The sequence below is a fragment of the Fusarium vanettenii genome (genome assembly GCF_000151355.1).
Source record: "Fusarium vanettenii 77-13-4 chromosome 12 genomic scaffold NECHAsca_29_chr12_4_0, whole genome shotgun sequence".
Lineage (NCBI taxonomy): Eukaryota > Fungi > Ascomycota > Sordariomycetes > Hypocreales > Nectriaceae > Fusarium > Fusarium vanettenii.
Genome location: NW_003315856.1, coordinates 343,552 through 357,600, shown reverse-complemented (window position 1 = coordinate 357,600; position 14,049 = coordinate 343,552). Strand labels below are relative to the sequence as shown.

General features: G+C 49.2%; 6 protein-coding genes across 6 annotated transcripts; 2 read left to right on the top strand and 4 right to left on the bottom strand.

Annotated features, from left to right (window-relative positions):
* On the bottom strand, positions 1 to 1,235 carry NECHADRAFT_64691 (uncharacterized protein). The gene is made up of 4 exons (XM_003043268.1): positions 1,135 to 1,235; positions 540 to 1,086; positions 464 to 486; positions 1 to 402 (listed from the first exon to the last, which is right to left on the bottom strand). The coding sequence occupies exons 1-4, from the start codon at positions 1,226 to 1,228 to the stop codon at positions 179 to 181; spliced, it is 888 nt and encodes a 295-aa protein (XP_003043314.1). The 5' UTR covers positions 1,229 to 1,235; the 3' UTR covers positions 1 to 178.
* Positions 1,236 to 2,651: 1,416 nt separating this feature from the next.
* On the top strand, positions 2,652 to 3,865 carry NECHADRAFT_102135 (uncharacterized protein; the record flags this gene model as incomplete). Its single annotated transcript, XM_003043368.1, has 3 exons — positions 2,652 to 2,753; positions 2,803 to 2,950; positions 3,003 to 3,865. 3 exons carry the CDS (start codon positions 2,652 to 2,654, stop codon positions 3,863 to 3,865), a joined length of 1,113 nt encoding a protein of 370 aa, XP_003043414.1.
* Positions 3,866 to 4,278: 413 nt separating this feature from the next.
* Positions 4,279 to 6,603, bottom strand: NECHADRAFT_53474 (uncharacterized protein; the record flags this gene model as incomplete). The annotated part of the gene is made up of 3 exons (XM_003043267.1): positions 4,279 to 4,581; positions 4,639 to 6,354; positions 6,406 to 6,603. The coding sequence occupies 3 exons, from the start codon at positions 6,601 to 6,603 to the stop codon at positions 4,279 to 4,281; spliced, it is 2,217 nt and encodes a 738-aa protein (XP_003043313.1).
* A 1,042-nt stretch (positions 6,604 to 7,645) lies between these two features.
* On the top strand, positions 7,646 to 9,438 carry NECHADRAFT_87500 (uncharacterized protein; the record flags this gene model as incomplete). The annotated part of the gene is made up of 6 exons (XM_003043367.1): positions 7,646 to 7,977; positions 8,039 to 8,531; positions 8,584 to 8,922; positions 8,972 to 9,119; positions 9,172 to 9,182; positions 9,250 to 9,438. The coding sequence occupies 6 exons, from the start codon at positions 7,646 to 7,648 to the stop codon at positions 9,436 to 9,438; spliced, it is 1,512 nt and encodes a 503-aa protein (XP_003043413.1).
* A 1,246-nt stretch (positions 9,439 to 10,684) lies between these two features.
* On the bottom strand, positions 10,685 to 11,637 carry NECHADRAFT_87499 (uncharacterized protein; the record flags this gene model as incomplete). Its single annotated transcript, XM_003043266.1, has 2 exons — positions 10,685 to 11,240; positions 11,294 to 11,637. 2 exons carry the CDS (start codon positions 11,635 to 11,637, stop codon positions 10,685 to 10,687), a joined length of 900 nt encoding a protein of 299 aa, XP_003043312.1.
* A 606-nt stretch (positions 11,638 to 12,243) lies between these two features.
* NECHADRAFT_97681 (uncharacterized protein) lies at positions 12,244 to 13,377 on the bottom strand (the record flags this gene model as incomplete). Its single annotated transcript, XM_003043265.1, has 7 exons — positions 12,244 to 12,400; positions 12,433 to 12,569; positions 12,656 to 12,742; positions 12,782 to 12,878; positions 12,917 to 13,104; positions 13,169 to 13,283; positions 13,319 to 13,377. 7 exons carry the CDS (start codon positions 13,375 to 13,377, stop codon positions 12,244 to 12,246), a joined length of 840 nt encoding a protein of 279 aa, XP_003043311.1.
* Between the last annotated feature and the right edge of the window lie 672 nt (positions 13,378 to 14,049).

Here is a 14,049-nt window from a genome sequence, read left to right as displayed (position 1 = left end):
AAAGCCAAAGGTTCTGTTGAAACGTGCGAGCTAACTAGCATACGGATATGTCGGGATCTGTGGTCGTCGTCTAGCGAGTATCCACCGTATTCTGTCCAACACCTTTTGAGACATTGACAAAGTAATCCGCCTCTCTTGTTTGGCTGCCTATTCTGGACGATCGAGATGTTGCACGGCATCAATTGGCCGCAGGGAAATTGCCCAGACGGCCACCATCCACCACTATAACGGCGCCGTTGGTGTATGCCCCAGCACGAGATGCAAGGTACAGGAGCGTGCCTCCCATGTCCTTCTCGTCTCCCATCCTCTGCAGTGGGACCATCTCGCTCGGAACGGCACCTGGCTCTCCTGAAGCGCTGGAGTAGAGCTTTACGATTGGCTCTGACATTTCGCTCGGGAATACTGCAACAAACAAGCTTTAGTTGGACCCTCCTACCTGTCAAGGGGCATGGCTTGCACTTACATCCAGGAGCGATGCAATTTGTCCTATGCGTGGCTTAGCACTCGACTACCTGAGTAGCTTCACCGGAACAACTTACCGAATTCCCCACTGTGGGAGAGTCACCGCAAGCTGCTTGGCCGCCAGGATGGCTGCTGCCTTGGATTGGCCGTATGCCCAACCTCCAGGGGCCTTTTTGTTGTATCCGGCAATGGAGCTTGTGATGATGACCTGCGACGTCTGATCCACATTTTTCTTTTCATTTCCCTTGCCGAGGAGTCCAAGGAAGGCCATAGTCGTATACCACACTGAGGCTGTGTTGACAGCAAAGGTGTTAACGTAAGCGTCATAGTCAATGTCAAAGTTGCCCTTTGCCCATTCTTCCAAGCTGGTTTCAGCTGTAACTTGCTTGACCTGAGGGCCACCAATGCCAGAGTTGCAAACCAAAAGGTTGAGATATCCGGTATCTTTCTCAATAAATGAGGCTGCTTCTTGAAGCGCCGACTTGGACGTAACATCGCATTGCACTGGGATCACATTTGGGCCAAGCGAGTTGGCCACCTCGTCCAACATGTGCTTTCTTCGGCCTGCGATGTAAACCTTGGCACCATTTTGAACAAGAACTTTGGTGATCATGAGTCCAATACCTAAGAGAAATCAGATCGATGGCCCTGTGTAGACGTTCCTCTACTAACCTGAACCTCCGCCTGTAACTAGCGCAACCAGGCCATTGACATTGAACAAGGAGCTAGCGAGGAGCTCGCTGCTATTCGAGTTTTCGGAGGCCATTATTTTGATATTGATAGAGGTTTTGTTACTTGAGAAAAGATTATCTTTATTGCTGATGAAGTTGAGAAAATCACGCTCGTCTTGGCGAATGTAGTCATTGAGTCATCGCGAAACTCCTCCGCTTTCAACGCTACACGTGATCAAATCCTGCGTGATAAGCTTGCTATGCCGAGGTTGACTAACATTTTCTTACTAATGCGCCCTTTGCAGGACATGGAGAGGGGTTGCGAAGATCGATTCCCCAATCTTTCAGATACGATAGGCCGAAATATCGCGCTTTTTGGTCGAGAGATAAGGCAGTGGGCCGTTGATGTGTCAATGAGATATTAGGGGTTTGTTTTAACATAGGTAATAACCTTGAGACAAGCCAAACACCTTGCAGGGAAATTTGGTTCCAGAAGCAAACTGCAGGCTCCAATGCGATAGGCGGAATTAGCTTCTTGGCTTGAGAAGCAATTACTTGAGATGGATGTTGGCGTTGGCACCAAACCTTTGCATGCGTGTCCCTTGCATACACGAGATGCCTGTAGGGAAAGGAGGTTAAGACAAGCAATTACTCTGGAAATATCCCAAGGGAGAAAATCAAGCTCCTAGACTCGGAAAGGCACTGGGCTTGACTTTGTGGCTTGAGCTGACTGTCTGACTGAATCTGCCTTGGCTGAATCGGTGAGTCCTAGGCAGCCACAGCCAGGTCCATCATATTTCTAGACCGTCCTCCCTGGAACCTGACTTGGAATAATTTTTGCCTCCCATTGCCCTGTTCATATTCGAATACCCGTACTTGGATGTTTATGGCCCGATTGCGACTCGCGAGATTATTCAACAAGACCAACGTCTCAATGTTAGAACTCGACCCCAACAACTCACAGTCACCAGAAGCTTCACCAAAGTCTTCGGCTGCCGATGAAACGCCAAAAAAAGACATCTTGCCCTTGCTCGAGAGAGCAAGTTGCAGATACGACGCGATTGATCAGGACAGAATCGAGGAACTCAGCAAGGCGGCGAAGCAGTTCTATGACGAGCAAATGAGACTCAAACATGAAGCCCGGAGGAGAGATATGATCTTCTTTGCGTCTGTTGTCGTGCCGTGTTCTGTGGTGGCTGGAGCGATTTACTGGCTGTTTTGGTGATGTGGGTGTTACTCAGTACTGGCAAGCGATGATTGTTTTTGAACTCTACTTCATGTTGAGATGGTTGCATGTGATGATATGAAAAAAGGTCTTCTGGGCAGATGGATGGAGATAACGAGATAACCATGCTGTGCCAAGGTCTTGCGTACCATGATCACGCCATATTGACCCCGCATGAATGAAATGGAGCTTTTGACCACTGTGGTCAACTTGTGCATTCATTTTGCATGTCACGATCCCAAAGAGTGATATATCCTTTGAGTCTTCTCCAAAACGCCACAAATCCTTCCGCGATGAGTTTTTCAGAGTCTATTTGGCCCTCGCAGCAAACGGGCGACGACCTCGCGCATCAAGGCGATGCCAAGATAACCCCCAAGGTCTTTATCATTGCCATGGTGAGCGACATTTTCCAACATGACTTGAAGCACCTCTAATATGCAGTAGTTTAATGAAGAGTCGCGAAACTGGCTGTCGCCTGAGAGCGCTATCCAGTTCCCGCGCAAGGTGAAGGTTCCTGGCCTCTCTCCTGAATACAAGGATGTCCATGTTACCGAGGATGGCCAAGTCGGCCTCTTGGTCGTAGGCATGGGTCGTGAGTAAATTTGGTGCTTGCTCTACATTTGAAGCTGATAAAGACATCATAGTGATAAACGCTAGCTTGTCCATCAGCGCGCTCATATACTCGCCACTCTTCAACCTGACCAAGACTTATTTCGTGCTCACGGGCATTGCTGGCGTTAACCCGAAGCGCGCGACCATTGGGTCTGTTGCAGTCGCGAAATTTGCCGTCCAGGTAGATATCCAGCTGGAATTTGACGCCAGAGAGATCCCTTCAGAATGGGGGTCGGGTTATGTTCCCATCGGTGCGGATTCGTCTGACGAGTTCCCCAAAATTCTTTATGGCACTGAAGTCTTTGAGTTGAACGACGAGCTTAGAGAATATGCTTTGTCTGTTGCTAGGACTGTTACTCTCGAGGACTCTCCAGAAGCTGCGAAGAATCGCGCCTTGTGGGTTGGCTCATCTGATATCTTTCAGGCGGCGAGCCAAAAGCCTGGCATTGTTGAGGGCGATGTCCTCTCATCAAACACCTTCTGGCATGGCCACCGTCTCTCGGATGCCATGGAAAAGGTCACCAAGGTTTACACATCTGGCCAAGCCCAGTATGTAATGACGGCTCAAGAAGACAACGCTCTCCTGGCAGGTCTCATGAGGGCGTCACTCCAAGGCAAGGTCGACTTTTCTCGCGCCACATTGATCAGATCCGCCTCCAACTTTGATCGCGGCCACGAGGATAAGCCACATGCCCTTCCTTTTGTCATGGACAACGGTGGATTGGAGCCTTCCACTCGAAACCTATATCTTGTGGCTTTGAAGGTAGTGGAGGGAATTCTGGACAACTGGACCGCCAAGTTTAAGGATGGCCTTACTCCGGGTAATTATATTGGGGATGTCTTTGGATCACTGGGTGGTAAGCCAAGCTTTGGCCCCAAAGAAGTTCTTAATTAGATATTCTATAGAAGGTAGTTTGTTCCGCCAGGTAGACATTAGACAAGAAGGGTTACAACAACTTGGACAAATGCGTGGTCTTCTGTTTTGCCATTTTATGTATCAGTATACTCGTTTGATTGAGTTATCCTTGCCTTCCCCCCGATGCTATGGTTCCAACGCCGGATGTATGGGCCAAGTCGGCATTGGAGAGAGTTGGCTGTGGTAGACCAGATGTTATGCCCTATTTCCTGAATGCTCTCCAGGAAGCACCCCTTGATCTGATGCCAACGTGGATGAGGAAGAAAGCACCTCTCGCTCTGGGAGGTATGAAGCACTTTACGCAACGGACCGGTTGTCAAATTGATTGACCTTTTAGATTTGGAGCAACAATTTATAAGAAATCTCATTAATTTAAAGTCTCATCTACAAGTTCAACCCTGTGCAAGGGGTATCTCCAAATCAGGACATCTCCTCGCCAACAACCCCAGCGCCTTGAGGGTAAAGGTGAACTTGTAGTTGGGATACGAAAAGATACCGAAATTGTGGAAAGAGCCTGGAATAGCTTCAGTAAGCCACTCCCCATTGCTCTGTTGCCGGCTCATCAGGAACTTGGCTCCCCTTGCCAGAGCCTCGGTATCAGGGTACTTGGCCTCGACTAAGCCGATGAGGGCCCATGCTGTCTGGACCACGAGGGATCCGCTTGGGTCTTCACAATACTCCATTGTCTCGCAGCCCTGTCATATATGTCAACAACTAAGAACCAGCCGGAGATGAAGGTTGGTTATGCGTACCATAAAGCTCTCAGACCAACCGCCGTCCTCACGTTGCTTCGAGATGAGAAAGTCACAAGCTTGCTTGGCACTGTTGCTCGTGCTATAGTACTCTCCAGCACTGGCCAAGCTCTCGAGAGAAAACATTGTCGCATACGTGAAGCATATCCCCCAGCTTCCGTACCAGCTCCCATCGGGTCTCTGAGCTCTCTTGGTCCATGCCACTCCTTGCTCAATGAAGTTATCGATTTCCTTCCTCCTGTGGTGGGGCCAATGTTCCCTGAAAAGACAGAGAGCTGTGACGCATGATGATGTGCATTCTGGGTAGTCGTGATCAACCATGTGGCCACCAAAGATTTCGGTGATGTTGAGCTCTTCTAGCCACCCAGCTCCTCTTCGTGCTTCAAACGCAGAGACGCCACCGGTATCATTCTGATACAGCAAGATCGAGTCAACGGAATCATAGATGCGTTGATCATCAAAGATCTTGGGGAAGTTTCCAGTCTTCTCAAGTAACATAATAGCCCTTAACGCCTCGGCGATGCAGTCACTCACGGCGAAGCCCTGATCCTTGTTGCTAAATGCCCAGGCGCCCTTGCGAGGTTGACGATAGCACTTCTCCTGGTCAACACAATTCTCTCGGATCTGCTGCCGTTCTAGAAATTGGTATGCCTTGAAAAGCATGGGTCGCCAGCGCTCTTCCTTTTGGAACCCGCAGTGGCATACTGCTTGGATCAAGAAGGCTGTGTCCCAACACTGACTCCCGTTTGTGGCATTGGTTTGCATGCCACCGGATGTCATCCACAGAAACTCTTGTAGTCTGTCAAGATGTCTCTGGAAGGGCACAGAGTCTCGACCATATCGCAGATATGCTATGACGGTGTTCATCGGGGCATCTGTCGCAGCGATGCCACCATAGTCGGTGTTGGTGTCTTGCATGTCGATGAGTTGGCTCACACAAGCCTCGGCTCTCCTCTTGAGGAAGTTTGGTCGTATGTATGGCTCCCAAATGTTGACAAACACCCAACTAGCACCATTAAGAAGCCATGTCCTTGGCTGCTTGTAGTCAACCTTGGCGACGGTGTTGCGGTGGTTGGTCCAGTTGATCTTCTCAAAAGGGTCAAGAAGAAGTTCTTCTTGGAGAGACTTGACCAAGTCCCTGCTGCCTTGGTATTGCCATCTCGTGGAGTACAGGTAGCTCATCGGCTGAGCTACAAGTCGCATCTCAGCGTAGAGTCTCCAGGGAGCAAAGGGCAGCCACTCCGGCAACAGCCATATTTCTGCGGGAATGGGATTGACAATATCCCAGTCCATGACTCCGATAATCGAGAGCCAAAACTTTCCCCAGATGGAAGAGTAGATGGCCCCTCCCATCTCCTGTATAAAGCTTCGGGCTCTTATAAGGACTGGATGGTCTGGGTCCATGCCGAGGATTCGAAGAACGCAATAATTGACTGCGGTTCCACATACAGTGCTCTCGCCTATTGAGTGAAGACCCCAACCTCCTTCGGCAGGATCGAATAGGGAGAGAAGATAGTTGGTGAGTTCTATCTTGGTGGTCTCTGGGATTGGCGTGTCTGTCACGAACCATGCCATGACAATGCCGGCACAGAAGATCATCGGACCTCCACTATCACCTCCCCAATGACCAGAGGGTAGTTGTAGATTCTCAAAGAAGTTGAGGCCATTTTGAGCGGCCTCTAAAGGGGTTCTGGCTTCAGGGAGAGGGGGGAGGTCCTGGGGTTGCAATTAGTTAGGAGACAATGAGTATGAAGCTGTAGAACTTACCATGGGTAGATCCAAGAACCACTTTTCTGCGTAAGTTTGAGGCCAGTCGCGAGCAGCATCTTCATTAGGCAGCAAATGCCAGGTGTGACGACTGTCGTCATCGTTCAGGCGCCATAATTTGCGATCTGTCTTTTGGCCGTGGGAAGAATTTCCGGTGTAATTGGATGAGCTGGGCGAGTTATTATCGATGCTTTGCATTTTGAAAGATTATCTGTGAGAAGCGAGGGCCGAGGGGGATGGAGTCTGGCTGTTTCTGTCTGGGCATATGCAACATTGCCTTTTCGCTTGGTTCATATACTTGCAGCTTCTCGGGAGTTTCAAATCCACTACAGTGAGAACGGAGATAGAAAACAGAGTCTTGGTATTTATGCACGACGGGAAGACGCTTCCGCTGTGGCGCTCAAAGCCCGCTTTCTTTCCGTGGGGTGTTACTCTGTGATGGAGGTTCGGGAGGCATGTGATGCATGTTTCTTTTAGACGGCCCGTACCGCAAAAAATGCCATATCAAGGGTTTGATAGGACACCTATGGATACACACGTCATCTTGTCTCAAAGACCGTTCCTCCTCTCCGTCGAATAGATGGGCTTTGCCGGGTGCCGCAGCCAGAATTATGGAGGGTCGGAAGAATGCGAGGGTTGAGAAGGCGGCTTAATATGAGACATGTAAGCAAGTGGATCAACAGTTCCTTCCGGAGCCAACAGTTATGGTGTCTTGGATGATAAACTAATGCTCTGGATACCTTCCTAGAAACCAGTCACGCATACGGGAAGGATCTACGTGTTTGAAAGATACCGGCTTTGGTGATATGCCATCATCCTGGTAGACTTGCTATGCTGAGTCCCGGCGTTGGACAAGAGGCGGAGGCTAGCAATGAGTTCGGAATCAACACCAGCTGAATGGTGGGGATGGGAGCATTCCCATAAGCCCACAGGATTGACCTTGCCAATCTTGCATTGCCACATCAGTGGACGGGTTCCGACTGGGGCGGGCTTGGAACTCTGCGTCTTGTGCCATCGTTGATCGATCCTCTATGCCATCGGGTTGGTTGGTTGGCGTACGGCCTGGATCACAGCTAATGTGTTACCAGACTCAAAGCCAACTGATGTTCCGCAAGATGTTGCTGCGAGAGATTTTATGCTTTCAGTTTGTTCACTTGGTCCCCTTCATCTGCCCTCTTGCCATTCCTCCCAGTCCCAACTCAACAGCCTTTCGTCTTTCACTGAGAGCATCTCCGTTAAAATGGCCATCCTTCTAAATAGCCTTGCAGCTCTACAGTTCAAGGCGGGCAGCTTTATAGCTGTGATTGTCATTCTCATTGCTTTGGTAGCAGTGGCGCCTCTTCTTGGTCGTCTGGCTCCCCCTCGAGGTGCTCCCAGGGCTTTCGGCGGGCACGGCGGACTCAATTCACCGACCTTTACAAAGTCTCGAAACGAATACCTTCGACATGGAAAGGAGCAAAGCCCAGACAAGCAGTTTAGCTTCTGGCATGGTCCAAACCACATGGTTTCTGTCTCTGGGGACGTGGCAAGGACAGTCTTTTTGACGTCGCGAAAGCTGAATGCTCTGGCCGCGTACGGCTTCTCTTATCTACCTTAGTACACATTTACTGAGAGTACTGACATTTCTCTGTAGATTTGCCACTTTGTCTGGAAGCTTCCTTAAGATTGACAGCCTTACTAACAGCTATGTTCGACTTGCACTGCTCACGTTCAAACGATGTGCGCAGGATGAGCACATTGAGGTCAACCTACCTCGTTTGATCGATGATAGCCGCCGATTCCTCGAAACCATAGACCAGTCTGAAGCATGGGATCCGGTGGAAAATTTGAGTTACCTCATGTATCAACTGACTCACCGCATGGCTGGCACTCATGATATTGCCAACGACCCAGATCTGGTGGCCAGGACAAGGGATATCTACAAGCCCCTCGATGATTATTCTCTCTTTGAGATATGGTTTCCATTACTCCCCACTCCCTCCAAATTCAAAAAGGCTTGGGCGTATGCGAGACTTCACTGGATAGTCCAAGGGTTCATCACCGACCGGCGTAGGACGGGAAGGAGGGAAAGTGATGCCATGCAGATGATGATGGATCAGGAATTCACGGACCCAGTGATCACTGTCGTAAGTTTTGGCCTTTGAAATCTGAGAAATAAACCTGCTAATTTGTTCTTAGGCAGTTATCGGTGCCATGCTAGCAGGCGTGCTCAACATGACGGTCAATGGTGCATGGAACTTGCTCTACTTGGCTCATAACCCCAACTGGTTATCCAAGCTCAGGACCGAAGTTGACCAGGCTATTGTAAAGTATCGGCGCTCGGCCAACGAGGATGTCTCTGATGTGTTCAAACGTCTTGGACTCAAAGACTGGGAGAGCGAGTTTCCCCTTTTCGAGCAGATCTTAAAGGAGACTATGAGATTCACAATGGCAGGGCAAATTGTGCGAAAGAACATCGGCAACAAGGGTGTCTCAGTTGGAGACACAGATTTTGTCATTCCAAAAGACAGTCTTGCGGTACAGTCGCTCGTCTCTTCTAACCCAGGTGTTTGCTGATGGTTCTTAGGTGTATTCTGTCGAAGACGCCCATATGGACCCTTCTGTGTACAGGGATCCTCTTGAGTGGGATCCCAGTCGATACGACAAGGGCAAAGATGAGGGATTGCAATCTCCACACTCCTTTCTTGGTTGGGGTTCTGGAAACCATCGCTGCCGTGAGTACATGTTCAAACGCCACGTAAGAAGTGCCCACTAACTCTTTTACAGCGGCTATGAGAGTAAGAATGATATCCTTGTGACACCTGAATCTGAAAAAAAAAGATCTGAAGAGCTAACAACCCTCAGTTCTCCAAACTCAACATGCTAGTACCCACGGTTATGCTTGTGGCTCTGTATGACTTTGAGGTGTGCAATGATCAAGGTGAATCATCCAACGAGCCACTTCCGAGCTTGAGTTATGATGGGGTTGGATCAGGGCGGCCTACGGGTAAAGTGCACGTGAAATTCAGCCCAAGAACAAGGGAGGGCGTATAGTGAAGTTGATTGCAAAGTACTCAACCAGATGGCGTCTGTCGGCCATGGGTGTCAACGAAAGACTAGTCTGGATGTCTTGGAAGTGGATCACACATGTTCATTATTCGCACACCACTGCACTGCACCTCAAGTGTGCCTCCATGTCACACTACCCTTCCTTGGCATGCCCGTCGTACGAGATATCTGATGCCTTCGCCGGGACATGGGGTAACATGGGCTGAATCTACACTCGAAAAATTCCTTCCTGACTCACAACCCCAATACATTGGATATGTCCAGATAAGGAGGCATGAAGGATCCTGCCTGTATCTAAGATAGTTATGGGCACGGCATAAATGCACTAACGACAAATCTGACGGTCCCAATCCGGTGCTTACAGGGGCACGATATCTCGTCGCCAACGCATCTTCAAGCGGAGATGCATGTCTTGGTTGGATCGACACGGCTCGGGTCGACATGCATCTGCCATCTGTTGTCCCGGGCCGTGAGCCCGCTCATCTTTCCGAGATTCACAGTTCCACCGGAGATGGACCAGAGGGCTGACTTGAGTAATTTTTCATATTCCTGAGCCATCTGGCGGGTGAACCTTGCAGATCTTGGCTATAACGAGATGAGGGAACCTTGGACTTGGAATTTGAAAAGACGCGTAGCTTGGTGTGTTATTCCTTGAGATTGCATCTAGAGAAGTCCTAGATATCCTACTCCTACCGTGTCCATTATCCAGAGTTACCACCAAGATAAGCCGCATATCACTTCGCTCGTAAATAACCAGCTGACTTGAGTTACCTTGATATTATGACGTACGCGCCAATTCCGAAGCTCATGTGCGACCAAGTGGCTGCTGCTGTGTCGGCATGACGATCCTGTTCTCCGATAGCAGGCATCACAAGGGCGTACATCCCGAGCAGGGTTCCACGGATTATCGCAGCAACTAGGTTTCTCAATTACCAGACCTGCACATGGCCCCAATCGATAGCTGAGTAGGCAATACTGCTCATCATCAACAATCCCAAGACGGTCATTTTCTGTCATTTTCACATTACTTTCATTACCCAAACTGCATTATTTGCTATTGTGGCTAATTCCTTCTTTGGAGAAGCCCTGGTAACAGGAACAATGCCCATTTTAAGCCTCTCCATTACTCAAGCAAGATTTCGGTGCTACCAACAACCAAGGTTATACAAACAATTGACTTTAATGCTGTATAATTTGTTTTCTACTCTAAATAAACTATCACTATCCAAAGCTATACTCCAAGTTCATTTGGCGAGCCTTGAATTCCCCTCCTATCTTTGGCATCCAACCGTATCCTAAACCAACGTTCAATCGCAACCACCCTCTCGGCTTCACTCTTCAAAAAGTGTTCCGTCACTCCGACCTTTGGCATACTTAACTTGAGTCGATCTCTAAACAGGATAACTGAGCCAATCAGCTCAATGTTGTTCTCATCTGCTAGGAATCTCTGCGCAAGGACGTTCTGAGTGAAGAGACTCTGGGGGCTCGTCATAGGAAAGTGATTCATGACTTCAAAGTCCGTAGTCAGGCATTCCTGATCAGTGAAGCAGTAGGCTTCAACCCATGGGGACTCGTCGTTTTCTCTGTGGGAATAAACCCACACCCTCTGGCTCTTATCCGTGTGCTCTGGCAAGCTCTTGTACTCGAGCCTAAGCTGTTGCTGGTGGATACCGGAAATGATGGTATTTGTTACCAGTGGTATGGGCTTCGTTGGGCATGCGCTTCCATGTCCGACATCAACGAGATATTTTTGTTCCCGAATAGTAACCAGGACGGCCAAATGGCTCCTGAGATCAAGGTCAGCATATACGATAGGACCCCTGTTCAGCTCATAACTTACCATCCGAACCAGTTCGATCCTTTGGCGTTAGGTGCCGGCCGCTTAACACGAGCGGCAACGTAGATGCAGTCGAACCCTAGACATCGCAGGATATGACCAAAGAAGTTGTTGTTTTCAAGGCAATAACCGCCCCTAGAACGGCCAACAATCTTATCAAACAGATCATATGGGTCTAGGGAAAGCTCCTTTTTCGTCGAATAGTGTAGCGATAAATTTTCGAATGGTACTAGTTCTAGCTGTCGTCTTTGAAGTTCCGTCAGAAACTCCAAGTGGTCAGTTGGATGCTTGTCATGAGGGAAGCCGAGGTGGGCAAGATATTGTTGAATCTGATCTTCAGTAAACATGATAACTCAATGATAAGGGCGCCTTGATTGTGATACCTAGCTATAGAGGAGGATAGCGTCGAGTGAGTGAATTATTTATTACACCATATGTCGGTGAGCAAAAGTCCTTAGCCGCCCCCTGCTCTCGGTGGAGCATCCATTCTTGGTGTCGTAGCCGCTTCTACAGACAGCGCAAGAACTAATGATCAAGATGATGGGGGAATTATCATAGAAGCGAAACCTTGAACTCACAGGGCCCTGCCCTCGAGCGGAAATTTTGTCAAGAGCAATGCTACATGGAGAACAGCTTGCTTGACCGCAATATCTGAAGCACTCATTCATGTCAACCGAAGGCATGAGCCCACATTGCTTGCAACAAGTCAACAACTTAGATATTTCCATACGCTAAGCAAACTCGTTCTAAAAACTGTCATGTCTCTTGAAGATAAGTCGTCAAAGCAAGGGTTGTGCCTTTCCCGGCCCACAGCCGAACATGCCAAGTCCCATAGCCGAAGACGGATGTGTGTTCGGATATGGGCGCCACGTGATAGACCGACCTTATGAAGCCGATGGACAAGAAAGCCCTTTGCTTGGCTACTAAACATCCCATGCGGTTATTGAAACCTATTAATTGCGGCACTTGGTGTTTTTTGTCAATATTAGCTCTCTGTCTTTGTCCAATTTAAGTCGGGCACCGGCAAGTGTGGTTGACCAAAACGCACGCTCGGCCCGGGAAGATGTTGCCGAGAGCATCAATAGGGTTCTTGTCCCTTGGCCGAGTCGACTCACCAGATGTGATAAGAACAAAGTCGTTACTGGTTAGTTAATAATTTAATGCCCTGTGAGATGTCGCAGTGGTTTGCTAACTCCTCCGGTGCCTTCTGCCATTTGACAATCAGGCCTGACTTGACTTCAAAGACAGCATCCGATCTCAGGTACGGATCGGGGTCGATCTACAGAGTCCTGTCCAATGAGTCAGCGACAAGTAATCCACCTAATTGAGGTCACACTGCATTATCACGACGTTATGAGATCATACAAGCCATCTTTCACAAACATAAAGTGCATATGGACCGGTCGCTAGTGGTGATGGGGCCCTGTCAGCAACTTTCCGACGGACACATCGCTGGGGATCGGAGAGCTAGCGGGAATAATGGCCTTGAACCAGAGCTTGCCCACTCAAACCAGCACGACCAGCTGGCTCCGACCTATCAGAGTGTTGTAAGTCGTAAAACCACTGTTGTCCGTCTCCTAGACATCCACTTTGAAGCCCTCGATGGAGCTTGCTTGAATCCTTGACTGTGCAGAGGCAGAATGCGGTTGGCCCTTGTCATCAAAAGATATGGGGTCCCCATGGGGAACCTCTAGGGCATCATGGGTGTGGAACGGCCCAAGAACCGATCCTTTAGTTAAGTTGTCGGGTTTGGGGTGATCTATGGAGTCGACGAGCAGGGACAGGCCCAACACATCCGACAGCAAGAGGGATTCCTATGCAGTGTTGGTGGCGTCTCGGGTCAATGGATGAGCCAGACTCAGCTGTTGGTTCGCGTACATTCCTCACATCGGTTGTGAGTTGACCGACTTCGACCAAGAAATCGAGTCTGGCTTCCATTCCTCCGTGCTGAGGCGCGTCTCGTGCATGAAATCGTGGACATGTGTGGTAAGCGCTCCATCACACAGTCAAGTCGCCTGTCTCCTGCACGGGTATTCCGCAATGATTGCGACTGCATTGGGGATGTTGTCGGGGGTTAAATCAGACATTGTGGCGTCCACTTTTGGTTTGTTGGCCATGTCTGTTGAACGATCTTCGGGCTCAGTTAACCCACCGAGGGCCGTGCTGCAACTATAATAAAGAACAGATCGTCTGTTGAACTAGTATTAAGGATGACTTCAAAGCCAATTAAGCAATTGACCGCCAAAGTATACTGGCTCTTCAAACCAAGAACTGATCACTTGCTCTAATCGATACACAGAAAACGTGGCACTCTCCTGACACGCTCTAATGCAAGCGGGCGAAATGTCTCAGTTCCCCCAATTAAGAACCAACAAGTCGTGTCGTTACCCCTCTCTCACGGAAACCTTCCCTGTCAATTCTCGAGAAATCCGACGTCGATCCCCCCATTCCCGATGTCGTTATCGGTTCTGGGGAGCGAATCGCTGCAATGGCATTGTAATTATCCCTGTTCAGAGAGAACTACCGGCATCTTGCGGCGGTTGTTACTCCGCACCTTGGGCTAATGCACCCCGTCTTATGGATCACCGGGGGTCTTTGCGGTGGCTTCCCCGTGTCTTCCTCAGAGTATATGTAGTCCGGGAAAGACTTCAACGGGAATAAGAATTTCTCGTGTTTGTAACAGTTCTTCTTTCATATAATAAGATTTTATACTTGCAGTCCATTGCAGTCAGAATACAGACCTGTCCTCCTCCTTGCGG

What these genes read in the sequence shown, in the direction of transcription:
- NECHADRAFT_64691 (XM_003043268.1), bottom strand. Translation starts at nt 1,228, where the DNA reads ATGGCCTCCGAAAACTCGAATAGCAGCGAGCTCCTCGCTAGCTCCTTG. An exon ending in AGTTACAGGCGGAGGTTCAG is followed by an intron (nt 1,087 to 1,134) that starts GTTAGTAGAGGA and finishes GATTTCTCTTAG; the next exon opens with GTATTGGACTCATGATCACC. An exon ending in AAATTGCATCGCTCCTGGAT is followed by an intron (nt 403 to 463) that starts GTAAGTGCAAGC and finishes TGTTTGTTGCAG; the next exon opens with TATTCCCGAGCGAAATGTCA.